Source organism: Panicum virgatum, chromosome 7K (assembly GCF_016808335.1).
Source record: "Panicum virgatum strain AP13 chromosome 7K, P.virgatum_v5, whole genome shotgun sequence".
Classification (NCBI taxonomy): Eukaryota; Viridiplantae; Streptophyta; class Magnoliopsida; order Poales; family Poaceae; genus Panicum; species Panicum virgatum.
This window is the reverse complement of record NC_053142.1, coordinates 43,825,170-43,846,599: the sequence shown is the minus strand read 5'-3', so window position 1 is coordinate 43,846,599 and position 21,430 is coordinate 43,825,170. Positions and strand designations below refer to the sequence as shown.

The 21,430-nt window shown below is 46.0% G+C and overlaps 1 protein-coding gene and 1 pseudogene across 1 annotated transcript; both read right to left on the bottom strand.

Moving 5' to 3' along the window:
• Positions 1-2,141: 2,141 nt before the first annotated feature.
• On the bottom strand, positions 2,142-3,985 carry LOC120640285 (annotated as a pseudogene).
• A 2,752-nt stretch (positions 3,986-6,737) lies between these two features.
• On the bottom strand, positions 6,738-11,237 carry LOC120641500 (putative RING-H2 finger protein ATL62). Its single transcript, XM_039917669.1, has 3 exons — positions 10,700-11,237; positions 7,934-8,031; positions 6,738-7,272 (listed from the first exon to the last, which is right to left on the bottom strand). The coding sequence occupies exons 1-3, from the start codon at positions 10,859-10,861 to the stop codon at positions 6,954-6,956; spliced, it is 579 nt and encodes a 192-aa protein (XP_039773603.1). The 5' UTR covers positions 10,862-11,237; the 3' UTR covers positions 6,738-6,953.
• Between the last annotated feature and the right edge of the window lie 10,193 nt (positions 11,238-21,430).

The following is a 21,430-nucleotide window of genomic DNA, read 5'->3' as shown; positions in this document are numbered from 1 at the left end:
TAGGATAACTACTCCTTCCATTATATTCCTGCCAGGCATAAAAGCTGTTTGTGTGGGGCTAACCACCGTCTTATCTACATGGTTCAACCTGTTTGTGGCAACTTTAGTGAAGATTTTAAAGTTGACATTAAGGACACAAATGGGTCTATATTGTTGAATCCTAGTAGCGTCAGCCACTTTCGGGATAAGGGTAACGATCCCAAAATTTAGGCTGAAGAGGTTTAGGTCCTCCCGGTGGAAGTCCGAAAAGAGAGCCATCAGGTCATCCTTGATCACATTCCAGAATACCTGATAAAATTCTGCGGGGAAACCGTCAGGTCCCGGAGCCTTATTATGCTCCATCTGAAACACCGCATTTCGCACTTCGGCCTCATCGAATTGATTAGTAAGTGCCTGATTTTCCTCTAGGGAGACTTGGGGAATATCCCCGATTTGATCCTCCCGTAGTGAAATTTCCGATTCATCCGGAGGTCCAAAGAGATTCTTATAATAATTGGTGATATGGCTCTTAAGTTGGTCAACTCCGATAACCCTTCCTTGATCATTCTCAAGTTTGAAGATATGTTGTTTTCTGTGTTTACCATTAGCTACTAGATGGAAGAACCTAGTATTATTGTCTCCTTCTAGTAGCATTTTGACCTTTGCCCTTTCGTACCATTTTATCTCTTCTCTTAAGAGAGACACTAGACTCTCTTTTAGGTAGTGTTTCATATCCAACTCCTGAGCGAAGAGAGGAATCGCCTCCGCTTTCTTATCCAGTTTCTCAAGAATAGCGAGAAATCTTTTCTTCTCTTTTCTATAAGTTCCAGCGGTGTGTTTGGCCCATCCTCTAAGATGTTGTCTGAGTCTTCGTAATTTATTCTGCCACCGCTCGAGAGGCGAACACCCTGAGTTCTCAGATTGCCATATATTGGCAACCATATCGTAGAACCCGTCCCTAATCAACCATCCCCTCTCAAATTTAAAGGGACGTTGATCGGTGTGGTGGGTAGATGCCCTCGTATTCAGGATAAGAGGAGTATGGTCCGAAATATTTCTATCTCTTGGTTCTACCGTTGAGAGGGGATATCTGATTTCCCACTCAGTACTAACGAGAACTCTATCAAGCTTCTCAAAGGTCGGGTCGTCACCCGGACCCGCCCATGTGAATTGGCGACCAGACATGACAATCTCTTTTAGATCAAGAGATTCAATAACAGCGTTAAACAAGTTAGGCCACTTGAAATCAAACTCTCCGGAGCTTTTATCCTCCGGCCCTCTCATAATATTGAAATCCCCCCCCCCCCCCAATTAGATAAGGGAGCGATTCTTTTGAGCACGTGTTAACCATTTCAGCCAAAAAAGCTTGTTTGTTTTGTTGTTGTGCTGGGCCGTACACCGTATACAACACAAATTTGAAGTCATCGTGTTTGGATCGTAGGGTAAATTTCACATAGAAATCTCCCTCTGCGATGGCTCCAATATCAAAAACCTCCAAATCCACCCCAAGGAGGATGCCTCCTGATCTACCGTGAGGTGCCATACTGTGCCAGATGAATTCCCGGCCAGCGCACAACTTTTTTAATGTATGATCAGGAAACTCATCCCTCCCGGTTTCCGAGAGAGCAATAAAATTTATTTGCTCCTCTTTTACTAAGTCCGCCAAAAATCTGTGTTTAGCCAAGTCTCCAAGACCTCTGCTATTCCAGAATACTCCTTTCATTTGAGTTTAATTTTTGAAGGAGTTTTTGGCTTTTTTGGGAGTCTGCTATTTTTGAGATTTTTGGCAGCAGTAGACTTTTTCTTTCTACGGATGGGAGATAGATCGATAATGTGATCCACCTCCGTATCCTGCATGTTCTCATTTAGATTACCACTCACATGGCTGAGAACTGCTTCTAGTCTATCTTCCTTCTCATCATCACTCACGGCATGACTAAATTTAGATTTTGATTTATCTAATTTTTTGCTAGCCTGAAGCACTAATCTATCAATTTCTAGATTTTTGATAGCAATAGTAGAGGATATAATAGCCGAGGCAGTAGAACCTAGGTTGATACCTATATTATTAAGGTTCGAAGTAATGCGATTATCTGAAAAGCTAGTAAAAGACAAACCTGTAGATTCGAGGTTCTTTTTTTCCGCCATTCTCGCAGTCTTCTTCAAGGTATGTTCATCTGCCGTGGCCTTGTTTCTGGCGCTCCTACGCACTGTGGGCTCCTCCACCAAGTTCCGGCCCTTGGCTTGCTGATTCGCCGCAGGACTGTAGCGGCCAGTGCCTCTTCGATTCCCAAAGGTGCCTCGGTCGGCTCCCAGGTAGGCGGCAGCCCGGCCAGTTCATGTTCGTGCTGCACAGTTCCATGCGCGGGTTGCACAGGACCATGCAGCAGCAGCCCGGGGTGTGCCGCAAGGGCTGCCCCCTCCTGCTCGCCCGCGCTGGTATCCACCGGCGAGGCGAGTTGCCCGGCCAACGCGGCTGTCTCCGGCTCCGATGTCGGCCAGTTCCCGTCGCTGGGTGGCGGCATCTCCACCCCAACGGGGCACAGTGCTGCTCCGCCCGAGCCAGCACATGCCCCAGGTGACGGCCACGGAGTGCCGGCCGCCGCATCGGCCGACAGGGAGTCCCCCGCCGATGGAGATACCGTCGGTGAGTCACACGCCGCACCACCCGAGTGGGCGAATATCCCTGCCGGCGGTGATGTTGTTGGCGGTGTTGAGTCACCAGCTGAGTGGGCACCCAGCAGTGATGCCGGCGAAGCATTGCTGTCCTCCGAGGGCGCACCCCGGGGCGCCTCCTGGGTGCTTGTCAAAGTCACCGTCGGCGTGCTCTCCGTGCCCACCTCAGTTGCAGCCACCACGGGATCCTGCACTGTGACATCTATAAAAAAATGTGATGTGTTGTCCTGCATACCTGACCCATGAATTAGGGCCTCAAAGCTCGCTACTTCTTCCGCCGATGGCGTCGAATAGCGGGCGTCAACCGCTCCATCATCATTTTCCATAATGACTTTGCAACAGGTTTCATCCAGTAGTGAGTTGCAGGCCAATGTCAGCACATCCTCAACCAACGCGGCATGATGTTGGGATGGGGGTGCCGCACCACCAAGTTGTTTCCCCGATGACTGGTTGCTGGCGTCAGATGACTGCTGGTTCTTGTTATTGTCAAGTGTGGCATCATTCATATGATGATCACCATTGCCATCCAGACCCTTGTTGGAATCATCTTCTAACAAGTCATCCTCATCCTGGTTGAAAGAGTCATCGGTCACCTCTGCATCTGCCGTGAAGTATACTCGGTAAATGCTCCTGTTCACACAGATATCCACTTGCTTTGCGATCGCCTTGACATCGAAAGCTGCCACTAAAATGCGGACTTCACCCGTCTTCCGAAGATGAACCATATCCACCTTCTGGGTCGCTCCTATGCATGAGCCTACTGCCCAAAGCGGCAAATAAGACTTGAGAATCCGAGGAACGTTGGTCACCGTCACCCAGACCTGATCAAGCACCCTGATGGGTTGGACATCTGCCTCTAGCTCCTCGAAACAAAGTGTTCCCTCCTGGTTTTTGGTAGTAATGTGCGCGAATAGCAACCATCCTATCCAATTCTTCCTTGCAGGGGAAAGGAACAATATAAGATTTGTCTCCATTCACTCGTGCTGACCAGGTCCACTGTACAGGAAGGATTCTTGCCAACTCTGACTGCAGCAGCTCGGCTGAGACGTTCCCCTTTTCAACAGTGACTAGAGAGGAGAAATCTGAATCTTCCAACGTGACGATCTGATTCGGTCTAGCTTGCTGAATCATAAAGAAACCCATACCATCTTCAGCAGCAGCACAATAAGCGACTATCGGTTTTGGTCCTCTGAGAAGAGGGCACCTGTTGGTATAATGATCTTCCAAACAAATTGTGCATTCCAATTTCACCGGCGGTTCTGCCTTGCGCTTTCGCTTTTGCTTGCCCTGATCAGCGCCTTCCGCAGTCTGTGGGGGTGGCTCCACTCTATTAGCGGCCAAACTGGCGCCCAGCCGGGGCCGTCTTTGGAGGTTGCCCTGTGGCGGCGCCTGCTCTGCCGCGGGACCCCCCCCCCCCCCCCCCCCCGCCCGGAACCGCGGCCGCCGCCACGGTTGGGCAGGGGAGCGTGGACCTCGGCTGCCAGTGCATCCTCCCTTCCCGCCGCCCTTGCCCGTGTGGGTGGCGCCCTGGATGCGCCCCCCTCCCACGATGCACCCGTTGTCCCGCCGGCGCTCCGCGACGTCCACCATGTCCACCGGCCATGACAGCCGCGGCGTAGGAGATCGATGTGGTGGGTGTTGGCGGGGTGAGAGCTGCGGTGTAGGAGATCGGATGGTGAACGACAATCGGGGAGACCAGGCGGGGATTTGGTTTGGCAAAGGAGTCCGTGGGCGTAGTTGGTGGCGTCGGCGGCGAGGTATGGATCGCGTGGAAGGCAGTAGGATTGACAATGCGTCGCCTAGGTTTCCCGAACTCTGTCCCCTCTTCCGCACCGGGTGGCTGAGTCGGATGTGACGTGACCCGGTTCGACTCAACCGGATAGGTGAGTTGTTTTGGGCCCGAAGATCCATGGCCACGCCGGTTCTTTGAATTTCGAAATTTCGTGGAAACCGGATCGCGGCAGCGGCTTCCCCGTGCGCTGGACACCAGGGCCGGGATGAGGAAATCGCCGATGGTGGTCGCCGGCGTGATGCGGCGAGGCGGCAGCGGTCCTTTCCAAATCCGCTTCCAAGGTGCCTGGATTCTTCTAGGAGATGAAGAGGAGACCTTCGTCTTGACATCAACAGCAGGTCGTGGTGCAGCGGTTGAAAATGCCGCCGGACTTGGCCGCACGGCCACAGCAGGTCGGGGAGGCACGGCAGAGATCGCCGCCGGAGCTGGACGCAGGTTCGGCTGAACAGCCTGCGCCAGCACCTCCGCATCACCGAGGTCCTCATAATCCGAATCGGATTCAGAGTCCCAAAATTTGCCTGATCCTTCACTTAGATGGATGTAAGGATCCGGCAAAAAATCCCGCTTGGCGTACGACATCGATCGCTTAAAGTAATCCCGATCGATTCCTCGTGGATCCTTTGCCGTAAGATTTCTCAGTGCCCTCCGAATCGATGGAGCCACCGACACGGAGGGCATCCTCCATTGAAACTGGAAGGCGTAAGGTTGGAGAGGGCGCCAGAGACGGCCGCCACCGGCAGGGACCGGCGGTCGCGAGACCACCGGTTGGCAGGCCGCAGGCACCGGCGTCAGGCACCGGCGAACCACCGGCGTCTAGCTCTCTCTACCCTCAGGCGGGTGCAGGCGACGCCATGAGCAAGAGCAAGTTGGGGATCGTCACGAAATGGAAGGCCCACCAGATAAAATATGGTGCGTTACTTTCGCGTTGCTCTCGAGCTAGCTTTCAGACATTCCTGCAGTTCTTAGTAATCTCTTCCCCCTGATTGATGATTATATTAGGAGCTATTAGTAGCCAATGGATCTAGCTTTTTTTTTTCTTTTTGGAATCGCAAGATTAACTTCCCCTTTTCCAAACTCCTGGCATCTATTTTGAACATCAGATTCAACGGCACTTGTGCCAATACCCAATGCAATAGGGGCTCCGATGATTTGCCAGATAGCATGTAGCATCGATCCATATGGGGCAATCGTCGTCGTGGAAACTGACTGCTCGATCGTTAGTGCTCGATCCAGATTATATTACGGGTGCAAATTGGTGCCCTTAGACACACCACCAACTTTTTTTATTGCAAAAGTATTTTATGCTAATGATCGAGCAGTCAGTTTTGAACTACCATTTACATCCTCTAACTATCGCAAAAGGGGAATAGACCCGTAGCAGTGCAGCCACGGATTGCGATCCCTTTGCGCAATATTGGCCTGAGTGCATGCTTTAAAGCAGCAATACTTTCCCTTCATTCGCAGTGCACGTCGCCATTCCTGATGTGTGAGTATGTTTCTCTTGCATCTTCTTATCTTCATTATTCATCCATGGGCATCTATCTTCTGATGCTCAGCTTCAACTCTGTTGCGTGATTATCGACGAAGCACAGCCGCGGGGGGTGCTGTTACGAATTAAGGGCACAGCCAGGCGTGCCGTCACGTGGCACCATGCTGACGTGTCAGTCCATCGTACGCAATACCAAAATCTTTTTCACCCAGGACACGGTGCGAGCGCGACCGGGAATATTTTTGTTTCCTGAGAACGATACGCGCCCAGAATCTAGCCACGCGCCTGACTGTGAACCTCCCGCCACCTCGCCAAGCGCGAGCGCGCCCGCCGCGCGCGTCACGTCCGACGGGCACGGCGAGCGTGACGCCCGCGTGCGCGGCGGTGGCCGGTGGAATCTGCCACGTGAAGCCCCCTGCCCCCGGGGGATGCTTTCCCGGAGGAAAGCGGCGACGGCGAGAGCGACGCCCGCGTCCCGCACCTCGGCGACGGCGAGAGCGACGCCCGAGGGTGATGCTGACAGCGCCGTCACCCGGGCAGGGGTGTTCAGCTGTGCGGTCCGGGCGCCCGACCACACGGTTACACGGCTGGATCTGAGCCGTCTCCGAGTGTGGTGTGAGATGCCACCTATCAACGGCTGTGCACGGAGAGGCACAAGCGCGAAAAGTGATTTGTGACGAAAATTCTTCAGTGTTGAGGAAGATCTCCAGGTAAATCCTGTGAATCACTCACTGGGTAACGAAACTACGCGAGGGGACAATCTTTTGACACAAGATGCGGTGATTGTGCATCACAACCAACTTTAGGAACCACAAGGTAGGATATTTTTTTGCAGCTTTGACACTGAAGAAAATTCGGTCTCATTACAACATTCCGACCTACCACATGGAATGAAATGTACTAAAGATGCTTCATCTGAATTTTGAGATCAAACATCGTGATGTTGCGGTGGACAAGATTATCAACAGCTCTACAGAACTCCATCACTTCGCTCCTACAGTCATGTCTATGTTCAATTCACTGTCGAATTTCAATAACCACTTCTACTGATTCGTTCCTCTCCTGGCTATTGCTTTGACCCCTCTGATCTTGACAAACAGGAAGGACACACTGAGCGGTTGGGTCAACAGAATTCTCTGGGACGGTGGTGAGTTGCTGGATGCTACATGCAGAAGTCATGGCACCCTGCAGCTCTTTCAGTGAGACCCGACATATCGGGCAAGTCGTCTGCTTCTGCAACCATAAATCTAAGCAGGCAAGGTGAAAGTTGTGGCGACATGTCGGTATGATTCTAAGAACATCTTTCTCCTTGTATTCACCTAAACATATGGAGCACCTGTTAAAAACAAACAATCATTAAATTGTTTAGTTGTCTAAAAAAGTAAAGTACACGGCGCTCTAGGCATCATGGTAACTAAGGCTGCTCAAGATTTACTTATTACTTGATAGTACAACAAATGCGACCATTAATCCAAGAAACAAAAGGCATCCTACTTTGCAAATTTGGTCCAAATTATGTTAATTTCAACTTGAATTGGCTGCAAGTATGCACCAACTCAGGCGATTCTTGTCAGCTTCTAAATTTGCACTTTGTTGCGTTTTCAGACAGAGCATTCAGGCTTAAAGATATGCAGGAGCTGTACAGAGAACAAAGCAGAAAGCTGTTCAACTTCAATTTGCTTTATGTAACAAATATGATTCTATATTACATCTTGACCTACAATCTCCAATACGAGCATACGCACATACATGTGGAGTACTTATGTTTCTATGTTTTATCTAATGAAACTTCGAACCAAGATTCAAATGAAATCAATCACAGGTGACAAATTATTTAGCTCACTGCCTTCACAGTGTAGCGAATAAAAAAATTTCAGCAACAATAGTTATTTCACATTGTAGCGAATCACAAGGGACTGTGTTGCATATACGTTGAAGCACATAAAAATAATAACTGATATTTAGTTCAAATGAAGATATTTATATTAGTTACTTACTGAGCATCATCTTCGGAACAAAAGGCCTCACAGTTATACTTCATTGTAGGAATTGCAGCAATAACCAAAGGTTCCAACCCAGAACGAGTATGCTCTGCCTGAACAATGTATTTGGTAATATTCAAATAAGTTCAGCAAGAATAACAATCAGGATCAGGAATTCAGAAAATACTGTTTCATATGTAGTAATACTATCAGTGAAGAAAAAGTACTAGTTTAACTATGAGGACATAAGAAATCACTTGCCAGTTACCAAAAGACTAACTATTAAAGATGTGCTTTGTGAAAATGTACAACAGTAACTCTGAGAACTATGCTCTTGACCAATTGGCATTCTCATTTTTAAAATTTCATACAAGTACGAAAAAAAAGGAACACGCAATGGGCACTCGACAATGAAGTTTGCTCAAGAGAGATGGATTCCCAGACATCTGGTCAACATAGCAGAAACCAGGGTGAATTGAAATACATCATTGAACAAGAGCACTAAGCTTGAATTAATGTGAGTTGCAGGTAAAAAGAAGTGCAATAACACAAACCAATCTTTTCACTCTAGAGCTCGTGCATTCCGAGCTCAACCATTAAGCCACGACAGCAAAAAATATTTTGTCCGTCAGATGAAAAGTTAACGGTGAAGATCCATTTACTATGTGCCATTCGTGACCTCGTCCTCTCGGATCACGGTGAAGCTTCCAGATATCGCAAGGCTACACCAACGGTGCTTTCTTCTCGGCCCACCTCTTGGCGCCGCGCTGCGCCGCGCACCTCGTCGTTTCCGCGGGCCCGCGCCTACACCCGCACCTGGTGCTCCTCATGCAGCTCGTCTCCCCCTACACTGCCACGGGCCACCTCGCCAACGCGCCCCGCGCCTTCCGCGCCCATCTCGCCGCCGCCAACCTCCGCACCTACGCGGTCCTCGTCTCCACCCTTGCGCGGTCACGCCCGGCCTCCCATTCTCGCTCTTCGAGCGCATGCCGTGGACTCGGCCCCGGCCCCAACCTCATCTCCACCGTCCTCGCCACCTGCGCCGGCCTCCCGCCCCTCTGGGGCTGCTAGGTCCACGCGCGCGCTGCCAAGGCCGTGCCTCTACAGCAGGTTGATCGATGCGCACACCAAGGGCAGGGACATGGCAGCATCCAGGAAGGTGTTTGACGGAATGCTTTGCCCAGGCGTGGCGTCCAGGAACGCGCTCCTCATCAGTTACGCCAAGAACAAGATGTATCTCAAAGCACTGTCGGTGTTCAGGGAGGTGGCAGGGCAGGGGTAGGAGGTGCTTCTGGATCAGGTGAGCGTGTCGCCAGGTATGGGTGCTCGCGGAAAGCTTTGGTCCTGTTCGATGCTATGGATTGCAGGCATGGTGTCTTGCCCGATGATGTGTCCTATGCTACTGCATTGCAGGCATCAACATGTATGGTGTCATGGGCTCTTGGAGCAAGCATACATGCCTCTGTAACAAAGACTGCAGGGTTCTTGGACAGTGATGGCGTTGCTAGCTCGCTTATCACCATGTACTCAAAATGTGGCAGCTTGGGCGATGCACTTCAACAATTTGAGATAGCAGAAGATCGCTTGTGTGTAATGTCATGAACGACCATGATCACTGCACTGCAGCAGAATGGACATGGAGTACAGGTGGTTGATAGGTTTAAGAAAATGCTAGAGCATGGCATCCCTCCAGACCACATCACATTTGTTAGTCTTCTCTCTTCCTGTAGCCACAACGGAGAAAGGACGCAAGGACTTCAATTTGATGACCCAAGTTCGTAAGATCACACCTTCGACTGAGCATTATCCCCAGTATTTCATTTCCTTCATTCCTCCACCAGTTTTAATTAGACAGAAGAGAAGTGTAGGAACTCAGATAACAATGGCTCAACACCAGCTACAAAGGCGACATCTAGAAAGATGGATCTACATATAAATCAATTCATGAAAAAAAAAGAGAATTGCAGGACATGCACATGCCAACACACACATACTTTATTTATCACACTAAGTTACTTTTATATTGGTAGCTCAGCAGGATTATTACTCGAGGTAGATAATCGAACTCAATAAAAGTAGCTTCATACTCACCAATGCGCTGAAATAAGCTAACAATTATATCATCTAAATCTAATGCTACATTACACATGCTAAATAACGGGTCATAACCGCGCGCCAAAGGCGCGCCATATTTCTAGTATAGTCTAATACTGTGAACTTAAAATAGTTTCAGCTGGACCTATGCAGATATTCTTTACATTGCTGATTCTACTGTTGCAAAATAACATGAATGCAAAATTTGCAGTATGTTATTTAAGGGACACCAATTCGTAAAGAATCTAAAAAAACTGGCCTCTAAGACGAAGGAATCTAAAGCCACTTTGCGTGCATCACACCCACTGGTAAAGCAGGTTCGCCACTTGTGTCCCTATTTTATTCACCCCTTCGATCCGCTACGCACTAAGCTCATAATGCATAGCAGTTTCCATGGCCAAAACTAGAAACATATGGGACATGCTAAACGTCTTGGCTTGCCAGGGCAGTGCCCAGCCATCAAGGCACCAACACCGGAAATGCTCATCGAACACTCCATTTTCTATTTTCATAGCAAACGAAACGTGCAATCAGTGGGTCGATGCCTTTGTTGCCACAGGAGAAAATTCCCCTTTTGAGGAGGACGACCACGACTGCCACTACGACTAGTCACTCAGCGTAAGGACGGCAGGAAGAATACTTGCAGTTGTCAACAGCGATGGAAGGGGATCGAGGCGTTGCACGCACCGCGCCGTCGAGATCCGCGGAGAAGTCCAGCGACGGCGGCGGTCCGGAGTCATCGCCGCGGGCGCGGCAGCAGGCGAACCTCGCGCAGACGAACGCGATGAAGGCCGCGGTCATGCCGAAGCCGAGCGCCGCGCTGACCAGGTTGAGCCCCGACCCCAACATGGCTGCTGCTGTGGTTGCGATCCGAGTTTCCCCCCACCTCCCCTCGTCCCCTGTCCCCACCCGCCGGCCACCTCGACGCGCAGGCGGCGGGCCTACCGCTTGAACAGGCGGCTGCCGCTGCGGCGGATGGCGAGGAGAGCGGTGAGGTCGCGGCCGCGGGCGCCCATTTGGCGGGGGCGCGATGAGGAGCTAGCCGGGCGCTGCCGCTCCTTGGGCGCGATTGTGCCGCGGGGAAGGAAGCGGCGGCCGGCGGCGAGGCGCGGAGGAAGAGGGGATCGGTGGCCGGTCGACGCTGGAACTGGAAGGGGGCTGCTCCTGCTGCGAACTGGGCGAAGTGGTTTCTCCTCGGAGTCAAGGCTTGCCTGCGACTCGGCGTGCCGGGAGGCCGGCAGAGCGGGGCCGAAACGAAGGCGACCGGCGGCGTGGGGCCCGCTGCGCGGCGGCAGTTGTGGGCTGGCTGGGCTTTGCCGTGAGAAGGCTTCCCACTTGGTGGTTTTTTAATTTCTATATTTTTTATTTCCGTTTTTTACAAAAATATATTTTCGATATGGAAATTTACAGCGACCGCCCAGCAGCCGGGCGGCCGGGACCTGGCCGCCCGGCAGCCGGGCGGCAGGGGCTTTTCCACAAAAAAAAACACGAAAAATAATTGCAGACAGGTCCTTGGGACCGGCTGCCGGGCGGCCGGCCCCCCTGGCCGCCCGGCTGCCGGGCGGCCGGCTCTCCCTCCCTTTATATAAGGTTTGGCTGGTCCCCCACCCCTCATTTGCATCACTACAATTCCATAAACCAAAAAAAAGAGAGGGAGGGAGAGAGGCGAAGCCCTGCCGGATTTTCGAGCCAGCGACTGCAGGTAACCAAAATTCTTCTCCGCTTTACAAATAGCATGATTGTGTGTCCAGATATGTCGAGCAATTATTTTTGTTGAAACAGTAGATTAGCAATCAATTTAATATCATCATTCTGTGTCCAGATATGTCGAGCAAGCTTCGTTTTCAAGTTCATTATGGTGATGGATATATTTCTCATGATGCGTATGGAGTAGATCTATCAGCTTTTGAACGAATAGAGTGCGGAATAGATAAACCCTTAAAGAGGTGTTTTGGTTCCATACGCAAATGGCTTCACGAGATATTCAATGTTAATCCAAAGACTCATTTCCTAACCGTTCAGACTGTGACAAATTGGGGAACTGAATGGGATTTCTGGGAGTTGATGCTTATAGCAAACACCGAAGAATGGCGGACTTACATGCAAGCAGCTCTTGACCGCGGGTGGCCTCTTGCAATGCTAATTCAGATTCACCAGAAGGCAGCCCAATTCGGTGAAGGATCAACAAGTACATCATCTCATATGAACCAAGCAGTGGAACAAGAAAATGAAGATCAGAACATGCATGTCACAGAACCTGAGCCGCAAGGTATAGCTAATCAGGTAGGAGAAAAAGAAGATCAGAACGTGCATGTCATTCAACCTGAGCCGCAAGGTTTAGCTGATGAGGGTGAGCGGATACCTGGAATTGTGGAAGCTATACAGAATGAAAACCAAGAGACTCGAATGATGGAAGAATGTGAGGACTCATCAGACGATGAGGACTACCCGTTGCTAGGTGAATGGAGAGGCAAGGGTTTTGGAAATCCAATGATACAGGATATTAGGAGTAATGAGTATGAATACAGAGAGAATGAGGTTGTGCAGGGGGCAAAGTATCCTAGCATTGAAGCTGTGAAAGATGCTGTGAAGCTTTGGGCTATATCGTTGAGGAAGGAATTCAGAGTTGTGAAGTCTAGCAGCAAAGAATATGAGGTGGAGTGTGTCAATGGCAATTGTACATGGCGAGTACATGCCTACAAGGGCAAGTACAAGACATACTGGGAGTGTTCAATTGTTACACCACATACATGTAGATTAACTGTTGTTGCTCAAACTCACCGTAACATCACATCCACTTTCGTTGCCAAGAAGATGTATGGGGTGATTCTGAACAAAATTGATAATTAGGGACATCGACGACCGTTTTCAATACAAAATCAGCTATGCAAAGGCTTGGCGGGCAAAACAAAAGGTGTTTGAGATGATATTTGGCACATATGAGGCATCATATGATAACTTGCCTCACATGCTGTCAGCAATTGTGCAGAGAAATCCTGGAAGCGCGGCTGATACCTACATTGTACCGAGTTTAGATGGGGGACCTGGGTTTCTGCTTCGTGTTTTCTTCTGCCTTGGTGCATGTGTGAGGGCATTTATGTATTGTCTTCCTGTTCTATGTATTGACGGCACATTCTTGACAGGAAGATATAAGGGGACAATACTGACAGCGATTGGAGTTGATTGCAACAAGCAGGTGGTTCCCATCGCCTTTGCTTTTGTTGAGAATGAGAACACAGAGAGCTGGTACTGGTTCCTTGAACGTGTGAAGATTCACGTTGTTGCTGGAAGGTCTGATGTTTGCATCATCAGTGACAGACATGCTGGTCTTCTAGCAGCTATAAGGCAACTACATGAAGAAAGTCGAGGACAGCCTCCTCTATAGCCAGATGTTGTGAGTAGGTGGTGCATAAGGTATATGGGTGCAAACTTTTATGAGAGCTTCAAGAATAAAGAACTTATGAATTTGTTCAAGAGATTGTGCACTCAGAATCAGCAGTGGAAGTTTGATGCATTGTAGCAGGTGCTAGATAACATGTGCGCCGAGCTGCTAAAGGAACATGCCTCAACCTCCAGCCGGAGACGTTTCACACAGTGGATTAAGGATGCACCTAAGGAGAAGTGGTCAATTCTATATGACACTGGTGGTCGTCGATATGGGATCGAGACAACCAACCACGCAGAGTGTTACAATATGGTAATGTGTCATGTTCGTGGATTTCCTCTTGTTGGCATAGTTGAATTCATCATATACGGATGCACAAGGTACTTCAGAGAGCGGTACCAGGCAGCTGCTGTCTTACTTAATGATCCAGGTGTGATTTTTTGTAATAGGGTCACTAACTACATGAAAGAAAAGATTGAAAAGGCTCAATATCACAAAGTGGTCTCCATGGGCACAAAGGATCAAAGGTTTGAGGTTTCATGCAAGGACAGGACAGGGCAGGGTGTCCGCAGACAAAGAGTCGTTCAGGATTGCTTGATAACGCCAGAAGGCAAGGTTTTTTGCAGATGCAAGAAGCCACAGCTTCTTCACTTACCATGCTCCCATGTCATTGCGGCATGTTCAGAATCTGGGTTGGATCCTGGGGTGTTTGTTTCACAATATTACAGAAAACAAACCGCTGTACACACTTAGGGCCATGAGATATATGGCATAGGCAGTCTGGGATCATTCACTACACCAAATATCTCTCCAATGTACATTCCCAATCCAGATGCTAGGAGAGGGGTAGGTCGACGGCGGACACTTCGTATCCGTAACGGAATGGATGAGTCTGAGGCAGGAAAGAAGAAAAAAAGATGCAATCTGTGTGGAGCAGATGGTCACACTTACAAGAAGTACCCTAAAATGCAAGAAGATAATGCTGATGCTGAGGTTGGACCTTCTGGAAATCCCAACGATGGATTGCCTCCGGATTTTGGAGCCCGTCGCGTCTAGATTTCGTTATGTGTGCATATGTATTTGAACCAGATGTATGGATATGTATTCCGACATGTATGTCATAATTACATTTCGTTATGTATGGATATGTATTTGCACCAGACTGTAGCATGTAATATTACCAAGGTATTTGTGTAGTAACATTTCTTGGTTGTAGTTCTAAATGTGTAGGTTGGTTCAATTATATTGCTCGCTTGGGTTTTGAAAGCTTTATTTGAATTGTTATGTGTTTTGCTTGATGGTCTGTTACTGGTTGACCAGATGGGATTGCAGTGAAGAATATCAAGATAAGAGCATCCGTAAAGGAGAAAGACATACAATTTTGTAAACAATGGTACGATTATAAAGCAGAGGCCTAAGGCGTTCGTACCACTAGATACTTGAACAATAAAAAGCATGGCATGTGCAACACGATAACCTCGTGTTGTGAGTAAACCTAACATGCCTTAGGAAATGTAAATTGCCTGGATTACATGGTGATGCTTTACTGAGCGCACCGGGGATATTTTCCCTTCCTAATAGCTGCAGACCCTGCTTCCTTAGCACGGCGGGCCCTCTCTCTCGCTTCCTCTCCCTATCAGCTTCACGTTCTTCTGCCTTCTGACGTTCCACTTCTGCAATCCTCTTCTGAATCTCTTCCTGGTTTTTCTTGCGCTTCTCCTCCATCTGTTCTTCATGCAGCATTCGTTGCCACCTTTGTGCAGCCCACCTTGCTTAACGCTCCACGTGGTCATTATCCTGCTGAGATTGCTCGGTGTCTAACCACTGCACGAAATCACGTAGAGGCGGTGGAGTCTTTCCCCAAATCATGTTAGAAGTCATTACTAGATCTGAAAGTGACAAACTCTGATAGTGTTTTGTAGTACCTTTGCTCGGTCCTTGCCGTAATGCTTGGGCGGGTCGTACTCGTAATTCTCGCACATGAAGAATCTCTTGCCAAAGTCGTCCCCCAAAATCCTTGATTTCATTAGTTTGCACAAGAATCCGCAAAAAACACATAGGCACCTGGACTCCTTGGGGGACTGTTTCCGTCACCTTATTCCATGGAATGTAGGTGGATCCTTATGATGCCATGGTGTTGAGCCCTGGCAATCACAAGTGAACAATCAGATTACTAATATACTATATCAACGCTAATCATTATCAGTAACTACACCTAAATGTACCACTAATAACTCCTAATAATAATTAAACTGATTGTTAAACTATTTTCTAACATTTTCTAAAAAAATTCTAACATTTTCTATAATTTTCTACAATTTTCTAACATTTTTCTAATATTATCTTGCATTTTTTGATTTTCTAATACTTGTCTAAAAATTTTCTAGTATTTTCTAATACTAAATCTAACACTAAATGTACTATATCAACACAAATCACTATAAGTAACTGCACCTAAATGTACCACTAATCACTCATAACAATAATTGAACTGATTGCTAATCTACAGTTAAAAAAATAATATGTAGAAAATTTTAGTTATCTAAAGTCGCCGGTTTGAAAATCCGACAGGGCTTCGCCGCTTTGCCTCTCCCTCACCCCTCCCTCTCTTTTCTTTTATTCTGGATTTTTAGTAAGCCAAATGGGGGGTGAGGGGCAGCGAACACCTTTATATATGGGTGGGAGGCCGGCCGCCCGGCAGCCGGGCGGCCGGTCCCAGAGACCTGTCTGCAATTATTTTTCGTGTTTTTTTTTTGCGGAAAAGCCCCTGCCGCCCGGCTGCCGGGCGGCCAGGTCCCGGCCGCCCGGCTTTCGAGCGGCCGGGGTATATTTCTGTAAATTTCCATATCGAAAATATATTTTTGTAAAAAACGGAAATAAAAAATATAGAAATTAAAAAAACCTCTCCCGCTTGTTGTGTTGGGATAAAGCGATTTTCCGGCGGCGCTACGTCGGTCGGTTGTCCTGTCTCTCTGTCCACACGTGTTCCACGATACGTCGGTCACGGCCCATCCTGGTCTGTTAGCACGGCCAGGGGGACCGGCCCATGACGAGCGTGGGTTTTAGCCGGCACGGCCATGGTGGTGGTGTCCGCGGCGGATGGTGATTGGCCAGTTGCCGCCAGCCCACCACCGCACCGCGGCTCATCCGGTGCCGCCCAAAACGTTTGCGAAACCCATCGCGCTGCTCATCTCGTGCAATCGCTGGTGGAGCGAAGAAACACCACGTCGGCTTCCGGAGCTGCTTCTTATAATCGCTGGTGTCCGTGCTTGTTGCCCGAACCATGCACGATCAACTACCAATAGAACCTCCCTAAAAAAAAACTACCAATATAATAGAACCCACGTCGATTCAAAAAAAAAAAAAAAAGAACCCACGTCTTCCATTTGCACACATAAGGCCGTCTTCGGGTGTGACATAATCTTTGTGCTATTTCATACGGGAAACAATATAATATTGTTTTAGTTTTATGCATCCTCCGATCATGATTTCCCCGTTTGTCTAATCCAAGCTGTTTATGAGTTGCTATGTCGAAGGCATTTGTGGCCTGAAAATAGAAGCAAAACGATATGGGCTGGGCCGTATATTTTTAAGTCGCTGGGCCGAGAATAATGATATTATTGTTCTAAGTTTGAAAACTTCTCTTCGTAGTATGAGCGCTTGTAAACATTTCTCGAACTGGCATCCAACTACAGAAGTACTGCAATGTTTCATATATATGCATAGCCAGTACACAGAACAACTAAAACGAGATAGCAGATGCCAAATGCTTCGGCTAGCCATCCCATCCCATCTCTAACCGAACTTGACTTCATTGTAGTTTGTATATATACCTGAAGCTGACTTTTCATATTTTATCAGTGAAGTGGTCGCTGGATTTCTTGCGATAATTTGATTCTAATTGACTTGGTTCGTGTCCACTGTCAGACGTGTCAACATCGTTAGTATTAAAATCAGCTGTACTACTAGTATACTGTATTTCAGTGTGGCTACCACTAGTCTTCTGCATGTTTCTGCAGTCTTCTGCTGCAAGTGCGTAACCCTGCTACTGTTGCCGTTAAGTTGTGAACACCGCGGGGCACTTCCGCGGCCTTCGTCCACTCCGGTCGGAGGCCCCTCTCCTCCGTGCTCCCCCAACGAGCAGGGAGGCTATTGGACGGGCGACACTAGCAAGTACCAAGTCGCATACAATAATAGCACTGTTACATTATCGACGCCACTGGCAGTCAGGATCATGCACGAACGAATGGCCGCTGCAGTGTCGCCACCATCAGCGTGAACTGACAGCGGCGAGCGCCAATCCGAATCGAACCAGGTGGGGGTGCCAATCATCGCTGCTGGTAGACTATGGCAGTTGGTTGCCGTGTAAAAGCAAATTTTTTTTTCGACGAAATCTTACTAATTTGAAGTACTAAATGAAGTCTATTTAAATTTTTTTTTGCACAGATGGGTTGTAAATCGCGAGACGAATCTAATGATGCTAATTAATCCATGATTAATCAATAATTAGCGGATAGTTACTGTAGCATCGCTTTTTCAAATCATGGATTAAGTAGTCTCATTAGATTCGTCTCGCGATTCACAGCCCATCCATGTAAAAAGTTTTATAAATAGACTTCATTTAGTACTTCAAATTAGTAAGATTCTTTCATAAAATTTTGTGTTTTTGTGTTTTTGCGTTTACGGGGTGGTAATTAAACAGACCCAATCGCACCATCAGATGGTCAACCCGCCTAGCTACCAGCCTGCGATCGAGCTAGGCTGGAACCATCGAGCTCGCCGCCGCTCCCCGTTCGCCCTCTCCTTTGGAGATTCCGATTCCGTGCCCGAGGAAACGCAGGCCTCAAATCAGTCTGGGACACGAAGGGCCCTAGCGAGCCGAAGCGATCCCGTACTTTTATTAGCTTATCCGGAGTAAACAATACTTATAGTAGGCTAAAATAACTCATCCGGCCTAATAACAAAGATGACTTTGATAGTAAAGAAATAGGCTTATCCTTGCTAATACATTACGGATTTTAGGCGGCTAACTCGCGTACAGTAGCAGCGGCATGGCTATGTTCATTGTTGCTCGTTGTTTACACGCATATAAAATCTTATCTCCCTGCAGGTCTCACTTTTGTTGTACTTCTTTTTCTTTTTGTGTGGGTGTGCTCTACTAGGGCCTGATGATATTCTCCTGCCGGCCCAACAGCAAACGTGCGCCGTCATCAAGGAGGATAAGGGAGGAATCCGGAGAAAAGCTATCCCTCCGCCTCTCCTGCCGTGCCGCCGCAGCTGACGATCCTGGATTAATGCGGGTTATATTAATAAATCCGGTGCTATTCAACCCTTAAATTTTATATTTTTTAAAGATCCCTTAAATTTTATATATGGCGGGTCGATTCGTTCGAGGTGGTGGGGAGGAGGGCTGCTATTTGGCGACTGTGCGCCACAACAACCATGTGCCGAACAAGTCCTGCAGATAGGAAGCAGCGCACGTGCAGTGGCAGCAGTAATAGCAACAAACATTTAACTTCTCCAGTAACAAGTACACCCTGACATTTCTAGTTGCGTGCTCTACTCTACCTTCTATTCTATTTTTTTTCATTTTTGGGACAACGGCTGAGTGGGTGAGTGAATGAGCGGGGGATTTTACATACATATGCATGTAGAAGTAGTAAAAAAAGAATGAGAAAATAGAAACAAAAAAGTCACAAGATTTGATGAAGAAAAGATGTAGAATAATTCTCCATTGTCTCATGTTTAGGCGTACAGGAGGATAAATAAAAAGAAACTGATTGGTTGTCGTTCTCCAATATAGAATAAACAGCACGTCCATATCCGTCACCCAATATCGTTATCTTTTTTAACCATAAACTGCATCTTCACTCATAGAACTCCATGGTAATGCTCTAAAAAAATTTGAAAATCAGAAAATTAAAACTCTTGTGCTCAACTTTTATAATTAGTTTTAAAATAAGCAAAAATATATCCACATATGAACTTACATGCATGTTTAGTTTTTTTATCTCTACAAAGGTGTCGTATTTTTCGTTGCATGGACATGTTGGTAGTAGGATATGCATTAATGAAGCAATTTTGCATCTTCTTATTGGGAAAAATACAAATTATATTTAAATATTTGTATACATAAAAAATAATAGAAATAAAGAGAAAAAAATGTAACCTGGTTTGTAGTTCAAAACAACTTTGAGGTCTCAAGCTATAAACTTTGTACTACAGTAATAGATTCTTAGTTTAAAAACTTTTGAACATAAAGCTATGATTTTTTACTATCGCATTAATCAATTTTATTAGCTTTCCAAAAACTTTGAAATATGAAACTATGGACTTTGTATTAGAAAAATAATAAAATTTGCAGCTACAAAAAACTTTGAAATACGAAACTATGAACTGTGTAGTACCATAGTAATAAAGTTTACAGCATAAAAATTTTGAAATCCAAAACTATAAACTTTGTACTAGCACAATAATAGACTTTATAGTCCCCTTCAAAAAAAACTTTGAAATATGAAACTATGGGCTTTGTACTAGCACATTTTATAATCACAAAAAACTTTAAAGTCTGAAACTATGAACTTTGTAGTGACACACTAATAAACTTTGTAGTCCCAAACTTTAAAATACGAAACTATAATTTTTGAATAAGTAAATATATTTTGAATACTCATGAACCATGAAAATAATATATCACGAATAGACTATTTATGAAGCAGGGTGTGTGCTGAATTTGGGTAAAAAAAGAAAACACATATAGAAAAATAATAAACATTTACAAAATAGATCAGAGCATATATATATATATATATAAGAAATATTGAAATGCACATATATGTAATGTGTGAGAGTGGGATAAACTTACATCTCTTTCATATGACACAATGTGTCTGTACCAAGACCCCCGTGGGAGAAGCCCAAGACTATCCTTCTCAAACTGTTATGCCATAACTATTTGTCCCATATAGAAAAACCTCAACTTTCATACTCTAGCTCTTAAACAAAATATCTGCACATTCCCAAACTATCAATGTACAGATCAAAAACTTTCTATCAAATTTTAAGGAACTTTGTATAATTAAAAACTTTATACCCCCAAAGTCAAAAACTTTCAAATCATATATCTAAAACTTTACACATAGTACTTGCAAATTACATTATAAATAGTTTTTGAAAAATTAAATCATTAATCCAAAATTTTGTTTATCTGACTTTAAAGTAAATGTCCTACAACTCTAAACTCAAATATTAAAAACTTCATATGAACTTATATTTTATCTCTAAGATATTCATATTCATGGCTCAAATTCAAAAGGCTGTGGAATCATATGCCAAAAGAACATAGCGCATCCTACTATCAAGTGTCTTTTAGAACTTTATACAAAACATATTAAAAACCTTCACCTCATACATCCAAAACTAACATTTAACCTACACATCAAAATATTCCAACTTGATATTATAAACTTATAAATCATGTATAAAGAAACTATCTTCATACATAGAAAAATAATGAAAATATCAGCTCTAGGATGCTAAATGAATATGTGTTATGCATCCAAACTTTTAAGAATCTGGTCAAGCTCTTTCTATTTGAACTGTATAAACTTTTAAATTTTGTATACAAACACTTTAAAAATGTGGTTAACCTATAAACAAAAAACTTCCTATTCAAATTCTAAAACTTTGAAATCATGTACAGTAACACCATATTCTACTAAGCTTTACTATGTAGACAGAAAGACTTGCTAATTTAACAAAAGAAACTTTTGATACTAAATTTTTTGATATATAGAAACTCATATAGAACAACTTTGATATTGAAAACTTTAAAACTCATAAATAAATATTTTGTAGCAAACTTTTATATATCAAAATATATTTTACTAGAAATTTAAAAAAAATTATCCAAACGTTCACATTGGAATGTTGTAGACTACCAAATTCTAAGTATAGAACTTTCTATTGGAATGCTGTAGAATTCCAAATTCTGAGTATAGAACTTTAATAATAGCATTCAAATTATATATTTT